Below are 14,165 nucleotides of genomic sequence, written 5' to 3'. Positions count from 1 at the left end.
TCAATCGAGAATAATACTAGTTTATCATATACGTATTCCAAAAATTTTTGTTACAGAAATACATGGTGTTAAAGTATCAGATTTTTTAAAATTTTATTTCGCAGCTTCTTCACTTTTTGAGGTATCAAGTTGAAACTGTTTACGTACGTATGTAACTACCCTTTAGCATCTACGAGGATAGTTCTAGAAATGCCAGATCTAACATATCCATGTCGATTTTTGTGTTAAAAAGTTGCCTACATTACAAGGATTTACATTCTGCAAACGTGTCTAAGAATGTACACGATTTTCCTATAAGAAGTACAAGTGTATAATACATATTTACTAATGAAATTGATCACTGGATATGGTTTGTTCTGTGTAACAAAGTTGGTTTGAGATTGTCTGGCACTTTGAAATTAAAAAAGCAAATTCAACTGAAATTTTAAAAAAATGTTTACTTGTACCTTAAAGTTCACTGAAGCTCAAAAATCGAAGAAATTAGGATATATGTTTATATAAAAAAACCCATCTTAAACTGCGTTTTTTTAACTGTACCTACGATTCCGATGATAAAACCTAGAATGCCCTGAATAGTTAAAATGTGACATCACACTTACACGAATTACGTCACGTGGCCAACTGTCTACATGATTCATTTTACTCGCTCATTAAGCGTTTTCGGAGAGACAAAACAAGTTTGAATTGATCCCTATCAGCTGATTTTCAACCAATCGGATTGGTTTGCCATCATCGGAGTTCAATGCGATTAGTTGAAAATCAGCCGATAGAAATCAATCCAATCTAGAGCAGCTTTTCCGAAAAGGGTTATTTCAAATTTCAAATTAACACATGACTATGACAAATGCCAGGCATGTACATTTACATTAATTAGTGGAAGTGTGGAGTGGAGGTCGTTGTAAAGTTAAGTTCCTCGGACTAAACTATCAGTGGTTCCGTTTCCCGTTTTCAGTGCGTGTCTCGAAGGTAGCTTCAGTCGCTCGAAAAAGGTGTATAACTTAACATGAACGGGAACGGTTCTCCTAGAAAAAAGCAACGGACCGAGTCCCTAGAGGGCAAGGTGACCGTCATTTTGGGGGCGCAATGGGGTGACGAGGGCAAAGGAAAAGTAGTTGATTTACTAGCTACTACTGCAGATGTCGTTTGCCGGTGTCAGGTAAATGGTTACGCAATATTTTGTTTCTAGTTATTGGAAATTATTTAACCCCAGTAACTTCCTAACTTTACAAAGTAAATTAAAATTTAAAATTAACTTTTACTTCAGGTTTTATTTCTTTCATTTGTAGGTTATTTATTCTACCCTCTTTCAGCCTCCTTTCTCGCCCCTTGTTTTTGACAAGATTCTATTCTTAGTAGGTCAAAACTAGTGTATTGCTATTACATTCTTTCTATTTTCCGGACATTCAGTAGATAGAAAGAAATAAGAACACATTATTTCTGCACTAATTTCCCAGTAGAAAAAGACATTTTGGGGTCAAATTATTAATTTCTTATTAACTTTAACATCAAGCCACTTTCCATGGCAACCAGGACTCTGACCAATATCTAAGGTCTATTTCAAGGTATACATGGAACTTGGCCTGCAGTTAAAGGTGACAACACATTAATAATGTGCTCAGCCTTAGGATACAAATATTAAAAATAAAAGATGGCATGCTACAGAATTTGCTTTTCGGGATTCATTGCTGCATGCAACTTGAACTTTCATATTACAAAAATGGCTTATTAAAAATGTGTTTGATTTACATCTTAGAGAACTAGATAAGAGCTACTCTAGGATCTGGAGTTATTGACAATCTGTATTTTATGTAGTGTTTTCTGCCACAATTTTTTTTTTAAATAGTGACTATTGTCCTTTGGAAATGTTCCTCATTACTAAGAACAAGAGTGACTTATTGGTACTCACATAATCCTGATTTTTTTGAAAATAATTCATATTACATAGCTACATTCACATATCATTCATTGTCTAGTGTCTTAAGACTCAATAACTATATCTTTGTTACTGACGAACTTGATGTTTTTACTATAAACATCAATTGAGTATTCCTCCGAGACGCCACTGAAATTGTTATTTTAAATTATGTTATAATAAAAGAAGTTCTTTGTTACTAATAACTAAGACAACACATTTATAATATGAAGAGGAATCATCTTCTAAAAATAAAGTCGGCTTTTTAAATGACGGTATTTGTGCTGTAACAATGTGATGAGCAGCGGAAACGTTTTTTTTTCTAATTTTTGCAAATAAAGACCGTTTTTATGATGGAAATCATGATGATTAGACGGATTTCGTTCCATAACTAATTACATAATGAAAGCATGGACCTTCATTTCATAACTTAGTGAACAAATGGGGGCAACTAGTCGTTATAATTCTACGTATACAGGGTGCAGCTTAAATACAGTGAAAGTCGCGACTAACGACGTCGGATGTAACAAGTCGTATGTAGTAACGGAAATTCGAACGTTTGGTTAGATTTAGATTTACCCCATTGTAAAAAGTCTGCCTAATATAAAGTCGCTTTTAACATCCGCAAAAAACATTTTTGGTGGTTTGCTAGCCGGGTATAAAGACACTATGGGACATAGTATAGTAATTGTAGTATAAAGTCGACGCTGCCAGCATTCTTTTTTAAAAAGCAGTGCCTTTAGCGGCTTTATAGACCATCCCAGAAACTTTGTTTTTAATATACATATTTGACACACCTAAGTATGGTTGGTTGTAGGTTTTCTGCGATTTCTATGTAAATCTGCCAAAACACCGCTTTTTTAAAAGTTTCGGTCTCTCTGCGAAAAACAGAATATTTGAACAAATAACGTTTCTATGATACATACGGAAATACAAATGAGTTAGAAGTTATATTAAATTATTTACGTTTTATTATTTATCTATTATAGTTTTTAATTTGTTTAATAAATTGTTGTGTTTTTTCGCGTTTCTTTAATCATAAAAAAAGAACAAGTCTTGATGTAACAACGACCCTTTTTAGTCGGTCCCCTTCGCCGTCGTTACATTCGACTTTCACTGCACATTCAAATGCAGGCTATTTTCTTGAGATTCCCTTATCGCAAAGGAAAATTAGAAAAAATCATGTTTGAAATTCATTAGGAAATGCTGCAGGATTGCAAGTGGGATTGCAGCACCTCGCTTCGTTCGTCCCGCAGAATCTCACTCGTTACACAAAACTAAATGGTCAAACACACGGGAAATAAAAATTGGTTTATTATCGATCCCTTCAAGAAGTAAATTCTTTGTAAACTTAATATGCTACCGTCCGTTCACTTATACTCTATACTATATAGTAGGAAAAAGGTGTCGTATACTATATAGTTATACGACACCTTTTTCCTTTTTCGGGTACTAGAAGTTTCAAGTCGATTAGGTGTTAGGTTTTTGATCTCATTTTCTGAGTTAGTTTTTAGCTATCTTTCATTCTTATTTTCCTCTTCACCTGTCGAATTATCGTTTTCTTGAATATACTATGCGAGCACCAACTAAACTTCATATGCATAGGCACGAAAGCCATTTGAACACACCCGATTTAAAACGTAATGGACAGGCAATATTAGCTCTCCGATCAAGTGTCCCAAATTAATAAACGTATTTATAGACTTTCGGTAATTGCACTCAAGTCATTCATCACATGACTTTATAGCTCATATCAGAAAACTATAAATAATATGACTTAATATACCTTAACTCTCATTACATTCACAAATATTAACTTTTAACATTTTTGACAAATAAATATTTATGCACCTATTTATGGTTGTATTATTGAGTTTTGTTTGTTTTGCACACACCGTTTAATGCTCCACATTAGACGTGCCCTCATGAGAAGTCTGAAGCGTGCGAACGTTTCATAATGTGCGAGATTGCGTTCAAAATGATTATATTTCACCAATGCGAATAAGAAGTGCAATCTTGGTCAGGAGGAATTCATGGTATTAGCTCTATCAGTAGTCAGTGTTCTTGTCGCATCACAGACTTGAGAGTGGATCGCCTGTTTGCAGTTTAAAAATTCTTCTAATTAATTTCAGGGTGGCAATAATGCAGGTCACACCATTGTTGTCAACGGGGTGGAGTACGACTTTCATTTACTGCCAAGTGGTATAATTCAGCCCAACGCCAAATCCGTAATCGGTAAGTTCTTCCGAGTTAATGTTGGGACTTTCAATGTTAGAGCCAAATGAAAATTAAATGAAGAGAACGCAGCCTAAAGTAAACCGAGCATTTAAAAGGAATTATCTAAGTAGCTGCCTGGGGGATTTTAAGCGAACTTAGTCTTAGCCAGAGTGAGTTTTTTCCAATGTCCCGAATTCGGAAACACGTTCTAATGAGTTTTCCACAAATACGAGGCTACATTCCCCCCCCCCCCCCATTACTGTTGTGTTTATGTTTAAAAATAGATCAGCAGCATTTACGGGATTGGATATCAACTCCTGTTATCTAATGACAAAGTATCCAGGACAATATTTATTTCTCACTTGCCAAGTTCACTGTTGTCCTAATTTTTGCGGTCATGTGCTTTTGGATGTCTAAACTCTTAAAAGAAAATTTATATATTTTTTACTATGATTGACACTACTCGCCGTTTAGGCCTGTTTTGTTCCCAATATTTGCTGAATTCATGGTTCATCCCTCACAGTCTTAAGTTGATCTATAGATGAAAGCTGAAACGGTGATACCCGGAGCCTGCAAAGATAACGCCTCGGTTCATATATTTTACATTTTTCAGAGACTGGCATTAATTTACCTGGAGACAATTTTTCTAAATTTGATTGAAATTGTATCAATATTTGTTTTTCTTGCTCACTCAGCGTATCAAGTGAAGTGTAGTTAGTTCCACCTAATTTTTTTAAGTAAATGTGTAATGTATTTTCCACACTCTAAATTGTCTAACCTACTTTCCCATATAGATATGGTTTATACAGTTTCTGTTTTGTCATAAGCATTTCTTAAAATATCTGCTGATGCAACTTTTGGCAAAATGTACTTGTTCAGCTAAAAGTAAATGAAATTTAATGGGTTTAAATAAATAAGTTTTATGCCCTATTGTTTTCACAACTGCACATTGCATTTATCGTCCCTTGTAATAGGAATTATAGCCAGCAAATGGTTACTGTTTGTTATTGTTATTGTGCGTGTTAAGTAAATAATGTAGGTTTTTGCATGGCACAGAAAGGTACCTGATTGATTGCAAAACTTGCCAGTTGATATTAACCTATTTACGAAAGACTGACCGATATACGGTTATACTTCGCAGGAACCGGCTCCATAATTCAGGCTTAAATTACGTTGGGAAGCCAGAAATTGTTGGGTTGGTAAAAATAGGTGCCTAATGATAATGTAAAATTCACTAGTGAAAAGTTCCGCCTTTTTACGTCAATAGGGACGACGATGTCGGCATTATTGTCGATACAAATGTTAACTATTGTTTTTTTAAATAATAAGACATTGAAAATTTAAATCTGCTCAAAAGGACCTTTTCAGTGACACATCATGGCCCTTTGGATAAGTCACTTATTGCAGTTTATTTTTCAATTTCACTATTTAAAACAAAAAAAGTGCAATTTTCAATGCAGATTTTGTTTTTATCACATAAACTTGACATATTTAGTTTGACAGTGTCATTACTGTCACACTAATTCTCTATTCAAAAATATACTAGGTTGTTCGGAAAGTAATTTCGTTTTTTTATGTGAAAATGAATGACAGTTTTCGTATAATAAACAAATGCTTTATTAAATTATATATTGGCCGTTCTGGTCCAACACCTTTTGCCATCTTTCTGGTAGTAGCATAATTCCACGCTCATAAAATTTTTTGTCTTTGCTGGCAAAAAACTGATCGAGGTGGTTTTTGACCTCATCATTTGAGATGAAAGTTTTACCGTCTAAAAAATTTTGGAGTGACCGGAACAAATAATAATCCGATGGTGCCAGGTCTGGAGAATATGGTGGGTGTGGCATTGTGTCCCATTCAAGCTGTAAAAGCTTTTGGCGAGTGACCAAACTTGTGTGAGGTCTCGCGTTGTCTTGGTGAAACACTACACCTTTTCTGTTGATTAGTTCGGGTCTTTTCTGTTGAAGTGCATCCTTCAGTTTGTCCAGCTGCTGGCAGTAGACTTCCGAATTAATCGTTGTGTTATCCGGTAAAAGCTCAAAAAAAACGATTCCTTTAAAATCCCACCAAACAGACAGCATCACCTTTTTTTGGTGAATATCGGCTTTGGAAATGGTTTGAGTCGATTCATCTTTTTTGCTCCATGACCTCTTGCGTTTGACGTTGTTGTATACAACCCATTTTTCGTCCCCAGTAATGATGCGCTTCAAAAACGGATCATTTTTGTCACGTTTGAGAAGCGAATCGCAGACGTCAATGCGGCGACACAGATTTCTCTCTGTGAGAACATGGGGAACCCATATATCGAGCTTCGAGGATAATCCCAGGCCTTTCAAGTGGTCATAAACTGTTGAATTCGATAAATTTAACTTCAATCCGATCTCACGTGTTGTTATTCGACGGTTCGCATCAACTAATGCCTTTATGGCGTCTTTATCAGCTTCAACCGGCCTTCCCGAACGTGGTGCATCTTCGACATCAAAATTGCCAGATCGAAATTTAGAGAACCAGTTCTGACACTGGCGTACTGTCAACACACCTTCTCCATACACATCGGTCAATTTCTTTCTGGCTTGAACAGCATTTTTACCCTTTCTGTAGTAAAACAGTAGGATATGTCGAAAATGCTGCTTATCGCTCTCCATATTTAAAAGGGCACCAACCAAAAACTACTGCGTAGAATTAATTGAAATGTTTCACACACAAGCCTTGTTATATGAGCTCTCAAAGCATATAAAAATTATATGGCTTAAGTGTGAGGTTAAGTGCAAAAAAATACCATTAAATCCTCTGTCGGGAAAAAACGAAATTACTTTCCGAACAACCTAATATTTGCATCTTTCACATATTTATCGCCAACATTAATGTTTTCTTGCTGATAACATCTTCGTTAAAGTTCGCTCGTTGAATTTATGCAACATATCCCAAAGCGTTTATTAAAAAAATATTTTTCTCAATTTTAAATAGTGAACTTTAAAAATAGATCACATTAATTTGTATGTGTCAGGTTGTAATCGATGCTGTTTTGTTGCGGATGCTTCAAGAATATACTTTTCGAAATTCTATTGATATACCGGGGGCAAACAAAAGTTTTAAATAACATGAAATGCGGTTTGTTAAAAATAAAAAATAAATAAGTCATTTAGTGCAATTTCGCTTTTTAATTAAAAAATGTACATTGCCATTTAAAAAACAAAAGGTGATGCAAATAGCTGTCAATCGTAAAATGACATTTGGCATTAGCAAAATCTTAGTTCCACTATGTCATCAGAATTAAGGGTTTTATAACTTGAAGGGAGGGACGGGTATTACCCAATTTGGCTATGTTTCAAGGGCGGAAGAGAGATATCGAAAGCATCAAGTTGGGAAATATTGATCCGAGTAAAGTTTATAATATATCTTGTTTATAATATTAATTGATCGCATACTCCCGGACTATAATAGCCAGAAAAAACTTACATATCCATTGATAGGGATCATTAATGAATGATTTTATACACATTAAAGAAGCGTATTAATACTCACTTAACCGAAATGGTTTATATTAAATTTGTCTTTAAAAACGATCACACTACTTTTTTGTTATAGGAAACGGTGTGGTCATTCACCTCCCACAACTCTTTGACGAGATCGAAAAAAATGTCAAAAAGGGCATGAAAAATTGGGAAGAGAGACTTATCATCTCTGATCGGTAAGTTAAGGGTTCTTAACGATGTACATTATTCACTTTATTGACATTAACACGTGCAGATTTTATAAATACATTGGTATGTTTGAATATCTATTTATCAACAATAAGTGGAACGATTTTTTTTTAAAAACGGTAAAACAAAGTACCTTTTTCTTTGATGACAATTCTCATTTTTTGTTATTCTTTTTTGTATCTCGAGTAATTTTCGACATATTTCATATAACAAGTTCTATTCTATACCTATTTAAAACATTTTCCGAAATATTAGCCATCTAGGCCGAAGCATTGAATCATGGCTTGAGCTTGGTTAATCTAAACCCGACGCTTGTAAATTTTGACATCCATAAGAAATACATTGCTGTGATAGTAATATACAAATTCCTTGATCGTAAGCCATGATTCAACAACTCGGCCTCAATCTTGCTACTGTTTCCCTTTTGTAGATTCAAATGGTGAATGTAAAAGTGATCTCTCTGCATAATAATCGTTCCCCTTATTAAATAAATTTCTGAAAATCGTAAAATCTTCGCATTTAAGGTATTATGATAATTAGTAAGTTTTTTGAAATATCTGACTGTTGACATATTTATCAGCAATCTTCTAAAGGGTGATCATTAAGAAAAAATTCAAATAGGCATTGAAATATCAGAGGCATGTCTTGGATAAATTCATCTGTTATCGATTGTCACTTAGATGTTTGATGAATTAATCAACGTCCTATGTTTACGGTTCGAATTTTTCTTAATGATCACCCGTTAACTAAGATTATGTTAGGGCTCATTTGGTATTCGATCTTCACCAAGCGGTAGACGGACTGCAGGAACAGGAGAAAATTCAGAAGGGTCAAGGCATTGGAACGACTAAGAAGGGGATTGGTCCGACTTATTCATCCAAAGCCACTAGAAATGGAATCCGAGTCGGAGACCTCTTAGGGGATTTTGATATATTTAGGGAAAAGTAAGTTCTACTTTTTGTGATATATTAGGAAAAGGTGGTCATAAAACAAAATTCAACTTCATATTGAAATGTTATGGCATGTCGTGGATAAGCTCTTCAATTAACAGTTGTCGAATATTTGATGGCAAATAGTAAATGGCCCAGCTAGTAGTGCGAGTTTTTTTAAATGATCACCCGTTATAATATGCATTAAGAATTCAGCTTTTTTCATTAGCAGTAGGTACGGGCATTGAATGCAAGTGTTGTATTTCAGATTTAAGGCCTTAATGACCATACATCAGAGGATGTTCCCCAGCCTGGAAGTTGATGTCGAGGAAGAATTGTCTCGTTATCAAAAATACGCCACAAAAATTCGGCCGCTCGTCTATGACACTGTCTCATTTCTAGATAAGGCAATCAGAGAAGGAAAGACAGTTTTGGTAGAGGGTGCTAATGCTGCAATGTTGGATATAGATTTTGGTAAAAAACATACAATTTTAATTACATTTACATACTTATGATATAAAAAACTTTGTTTTTAAATGTCCTGCTTAATATTTCGTGAATACTGATTTCTTTCACCTAAATACCCTTTAACGATTTCAGGGACATACCCGTATGTAACATCCTCAAATTGTACAGTTGGGGGGGTGTGTACTGGATTAGGTATTTCTCCATTAAGAGTTGGCTCCATAATAGGAGTTGTTAAAGCATATACTACCAGGGTAGGGGATGGACCCTTCCCGACAGAATTACGAAATGTAAGTATTTTTTTTAAACATCGTTCAAAACATTCAAATAATTGCAAATAATTTCGTCAATAAATAAATTAATCTTGTTACAGGAAATTGGTGATTTGATGCAACAAAGGGGTGGTGAGATTGGAGTAACAACAAAAAGAAAACGGAGGTGTGGTTGGTTGGATGTGTTTCTACTTCAGTATTCTACTAAAATAAACGGGTATACAGCTTTTTGCGTCACCAAGTTAGATATCTTAGATACACTTAAAGAAGGTATGCCATCTTCTAGGTATATTTGAATACCTGAGTTTTATGATTTTCGTATTATTTTCAGTAAAAATAGCTGTCGCTTATAAGTTAAATGGAAAGAAAATTAATTACATGCCGTCGACGGCGTCAGATCTAGCCAAAGTTGAGGTTGGTATTTTGTACTGTAGTTTTGACATTGATTGTTCGGTAACGTTTTGATCTTTGTAGTGCGAATATATTACAATGCCCGGATGGGAAGCTAGTACCGAAGAAGTGAGGGATTTCAGCGATCTGCCCAAGAATGCACAAAATTATATCAACAGAATTGAAGAACTTGTTGATGTCCCTAGTAAGTATGTTTAAAATTTGATTTTGAAACATTTTTAACTGACTTGTTTGAATCGTCGTGAACTGTGCCTCTTAAATCCCCCCAAATTGTATCATTCTTAAATTTCATTCCTTCCGTTCATTTGTCAGGACACAGAAAAAGCGGAATATGGTTAATTCAAGTTATTAATGTTTTGTTTTTGTTTTAGTAAAATGGATCGGCGTTGGCAAAGGGAGAGAATCTATAATAAAAATAAATTAGCAAATATGAAGAGCTCAGTACCAAATACACAACGTATTACTTTTAATATAGCCAAACACTGTATATTTCGAGTTCCCAAACTTCATATTCTTCACCTATTTAAAACAATATTTCAGTATAAAATGTCGGTCAATTCAATTAATGGCGTTGCCGATCATCTTTAAAACTAGCGATATAATATTTTTAGTAACGAATGATTATGCTAAGTATTGTAAAGTGCTGCTGTTGTTGAAACGCACCAACGTTTTTAATCTATTGGGTGGCCCAAATCGAATGTACAGAGTGGTCAAATTACAATGTCTATATAGAAAATTTCGATAACTATAGGAGATAGAAAAAAATTAATTATGCACTCTTGATGTCTTTTCGAGACAAATCGAGTGGATGGAATAAAAAATTTTGGATCGCTTTTTGTTTTCTAGCTAGAAGCATTACTTTGGTTTTTTTCGTAAAATCCTCATCATTTAGTTATATTAATTACTTAAATAGAAATAAAATTAGCAAAATTTTAGTTTCAGTTAATGTAATAACTATAATTAATGTTTTAGTTAATGTTTGAAGATGTACGAAATTTCATATCTGGAGATGTAATAATAATAGAGATCGGACTAGATATCTTTAATTTGGGTCACCCAGTAGAGCTTTATTTAGTTAGTAGGGTTTTAGAGATCTTTTCCTATGTTGGGTCATGGTAATAAATGAAGGGCATGAGCTGAAGGGAATAGTACTTTGTTCGTCAATGATAGTTTCTGTGATAATGCTAAAAATTGTTTGTTTGAAAGTCAAGTTTTTTCTCATATGCTTTTTCATTGAAAAAGATTTCATAGACTTCTAGTGTCGTTATTATGTTATTTATGTATGACTAGAAAAAATAACTATTACGTTTTTATATGCTGAAATAAGACACTGTATATTGTATCTAGCACAACAAATGTGTTCATATTGCCAAACATTTTATGACTTGGGAAGTACAATGCATTAATTCAAAATCGAGTAACATTTCACTACTATTGTTGTTAAGATGTAAGATTATGTAAAGCGCGACTATTTTTAATTCGTAAAAGGAAAAAAAACAAAGGCAATAGAAATCCGAGAAAGTAATTCTTTTAACTAATACAAAATATGTTATAAATTATCTCCGTATTAGATTAGAGCTGCCCTATTTTTAATTAGTCAATTTTTAGCAACGAAAGTTTCTAAAGATTAGCTGGTTAATTTATAGAAGAGATATCATACAGACCCCCGAAGAGAAGACGATCTTTCTAATATTTTTTAAGTTTTGTTTCGTCCATCTTAAATCTACCTAATCACAAAATCCGCTTTAGCTCAGCCCTTATACTCCTTAAAAGGAAAACTTAATTCTTGATGTTTATGAGTAACAGTGAAATATGCTATAGGACGTCCGAGAAGAAAATTTGCGGTTTTCAGATGCAGTGATGAACTTTAAACAGGACATTTATGAATCATGCAAGTTAAAAGCGTTAGTTCTGGTTAGAACCACAAACTTCGAGAGAGATTGCAATGAAAATTGTTGCAATTTTGCGATTGAAATGAATCATAACATGTTCTTATCTTTAAAATATTTTTATCATTACATTCTCTAGTTGCAGACTCTAAAAATAAAATATACTAAATATATCTATCCCAAAATGTCGATGTGACCCTTGTGGTTCTCCAGAATCTTATAATAGCCCGCATTTTGTATGTCTGTCGTATTTTGTAAAAATAGCTTGAACATTATTGGTGATTTTTAGTTCCAAGCTTCTGTTTAATGTTAGTTAAAGTTATGTAGTTTGTCAACTTGAGTACCTATAAGCAACCTTTACACGAGAGGGCTTATCTACGTTAATTCACAAATGTTTGATCATCAAACGCGTATAACCTTTGTGCTAATTTGTTTTTTAATGCGAAGAAAATAGTAATGATTGATATGAATGTCTGAAAGAGAGTGTTTGATGTTAATTCTTTGATATTCGTTCCGCACGCACAATATTGTATACAATAGTGAAATAATAAATGAAGTTTTAAAGTATCGGAGATAAACATGAGACATAGTTACAGTTCAGTGCTTTCAAAATCTCGTTTAGGGGCTGTTGGTTTTGCATGCACCATAAAAACTCTTATGGGGTGGAAAATACAATAGTATAATATCGCTATAATTGATTTTTATAGATACGGTAATGCTGACTTCAATTGTGATAGCAGAGCTGTTCTAAATAACTTTAGCTGTTCTATCAGGTCCCCTCGTCAGGGGGACACTTTCCTTAAAAATCTCAACAAGGCATCTTTTTCTTGGAATTGTGAAGAAAGTTGTCTCATAGTTTCTCCGGTTTTTCAACTTCATTATTCCCAACCGATAACCCGCAAGACAGAAGTAAGTCCAGGAGGACAGAAAACCGCTCAAGAGCCCCTTTCCGGTGGCGGAACCTTAGCCTGGAACCGGGAAGCATTAACCGATTCACACTTAGATACTCGAAGGACTGAACTAAGATTAAAAAAGGGGCGGTTTTTCTCGCCAAAACTTAGTCTAGGTTTATATCAATGACAGAGTAAAAAGGGACTTGGGTTCATTCAATCGTATGGATTAATAGTAAATTTTCAATAACGCGAATAATCCCTCTCGTCTAAAGATCACTATTTATGCTAAATCTATGATTTTATTTTCCTAGAGGCAATGTAACTACGGATTCAAAAACCCAACAGAGGTTTTTTACAAGTATTATTTGCGTAATATTGTCAAAACATGTCTCGATTTTTCTATAGACATTTTTCGTGTTGGTTTTGTGTAAAATGAAACTTAATCGAAAAATGATTCAATAGTGTTGAAAATTCCGAAATGTGGAATGTATGTAAGTATTATGTTTTAGACTCAGCCGTTCAAATGACCCATTAAGGTTGATTCCTTATACAAGGTGTTACAAAAGTCAGGGCAGCTAAAAAAATATTAAAAAATGTGAAATTTTAGGACCTCGTGTCCAGGAAACAAAGCGTTTGGGAACTTATTTTCACATGAACTTCTCTTCATAAAATGACCCAGGCAGTCACGCCTTGAAGTTTGGCAAAGCATTTTCCAGACACCCTGTATAAGGCGTTAACAACGAAACAAAAAACAGTGTTGGACTTACCGCCTACTACTATTTATCAGATTTCTAAATAAAAATGTTATTAAGTGTTATAAAATATTTATTTACTTTCCGTAAAATCCACGGGTGATGAAGAATTCATTGATTGAGTAAGGATTATTGCGTAGCTTTAAAGCTAAATCAGACGGCCTATTTTGTGATTTTATTTGCCAGTTTTTAAACGTTGTATTGTATTATGTATTATACAGATTTTAAACATTAACTATTTTTGAGATAAACGCAATACTATATGTGTTAGAATCTCTCGAAATATTGAGGGTGTTACCAAATTCGAATAAAAGTGTACTTAACAAACTTGTTTTTTTTCCCGTCTTCCACACAATACAGTTCAGTTCAATGAGCATTAAACCGACTGCATAATAGGGACTGATCAGTAGTATAAGATTTCAAACCAGCCGAGTGGACTCCTGCATATATAGGGTGATCGTTACATTTTACTAGATATGCGTCTTATAAATCTAAATATTCAATACTGTAACATTTTCGTAAACTTCGTTTTTTTACAAAGCAATGAAAAGTGCGATAAATTTGTTGACTGAGAATAACTATTAATTCATCTAACCTTTAGCAAATACACATAGCGCTTTTTCAAAGTTTGGTATACAGGGTGATTTTTTTCTCCTGGAAAAACCTACTAAAAACCGTTTTGAAGACGGTCCGGGATTTTTTAAACTCTGAATACATTATC

At 34.0% G+C, this 14,165-nt stretch overlaps 1 protein-coding gene across 1 annotated transcript; it reads left to right on the top strand.

Moving 5' to 3' along the window:
• The first annotated feature begins 804 nt into the window (after positions 1-804).
• On the top strand, positions 805-13,771 carry AdSS (adenylosuccinate synthetase). Its single transcript, XM_066401124.1, has 10 exons — positions 805-1,156; positions 4,045-4,147; positions 7,718-7,820; positions 8,595-8,777; positions 9,031-9,236; positions 9,363-9,517; positions 9,601-9,769; positions 9,831-9,913; positions 9,974-10,094; positions 10,282-13,771. The coding sequence occupies exons 1-10, from the start codon at positions 1,004-1,006 to the stop codon at positions 10,332-10,334; spliced, it is 1,329 nt and encodes a 442-aa protein (XP_066257221.1). The 5' UTR covers positions 805-1,003; the 3' UTR covers positions 10,335-13,771.
• The last annotated feature ends 394 nt before the right edge of the window (positions 13,772-14,165 follow it).

The sequence above is a fragment of the Euwallacea similis genome, chromosome 22 (assembly GCF_039881205.1).
Source record: "Euwallacea similis isolate ESF13 chromosome 22, ESF131.1, whole genome shotgun sequence".
Taxonomy (NCBI): Eukaryota; Metazoa; Arthropoda; class Insecta; order Coleoptera; family Curculionidae; genus Euwallacea; species Euwallacea similis.
The sequence above is the reverse complement of the archived record's forward strand: the minus strand, read 5'-3'. Positions and strand labels throughout refer to the sequence as shown.

Bases quoted from the DNA above. Each gene is read 5' to 3' on its own strand.
- AdSS (XM_066401124.1), top strand. From the start codon at position 1,004: ATGAACGGGAACGGTTCTCCTAGAAAAAAGCAACGGACCGAGTCCCTA. The intron at 1,157-4,044 runs GTAAATGGTTAC...AATTAATTTCAG, and splicing joins ATGTCGTTTGCCGGTGTCAG to GGTGGCAATAATGCAGGTCA. The intron at 9,518-9,600 runs GTAAGTATTTTT...ATCTTGTTACAG, and splicing joins TCCCGACAGAATTACGAAAT to GAAATTGGTGATTTGATGCA.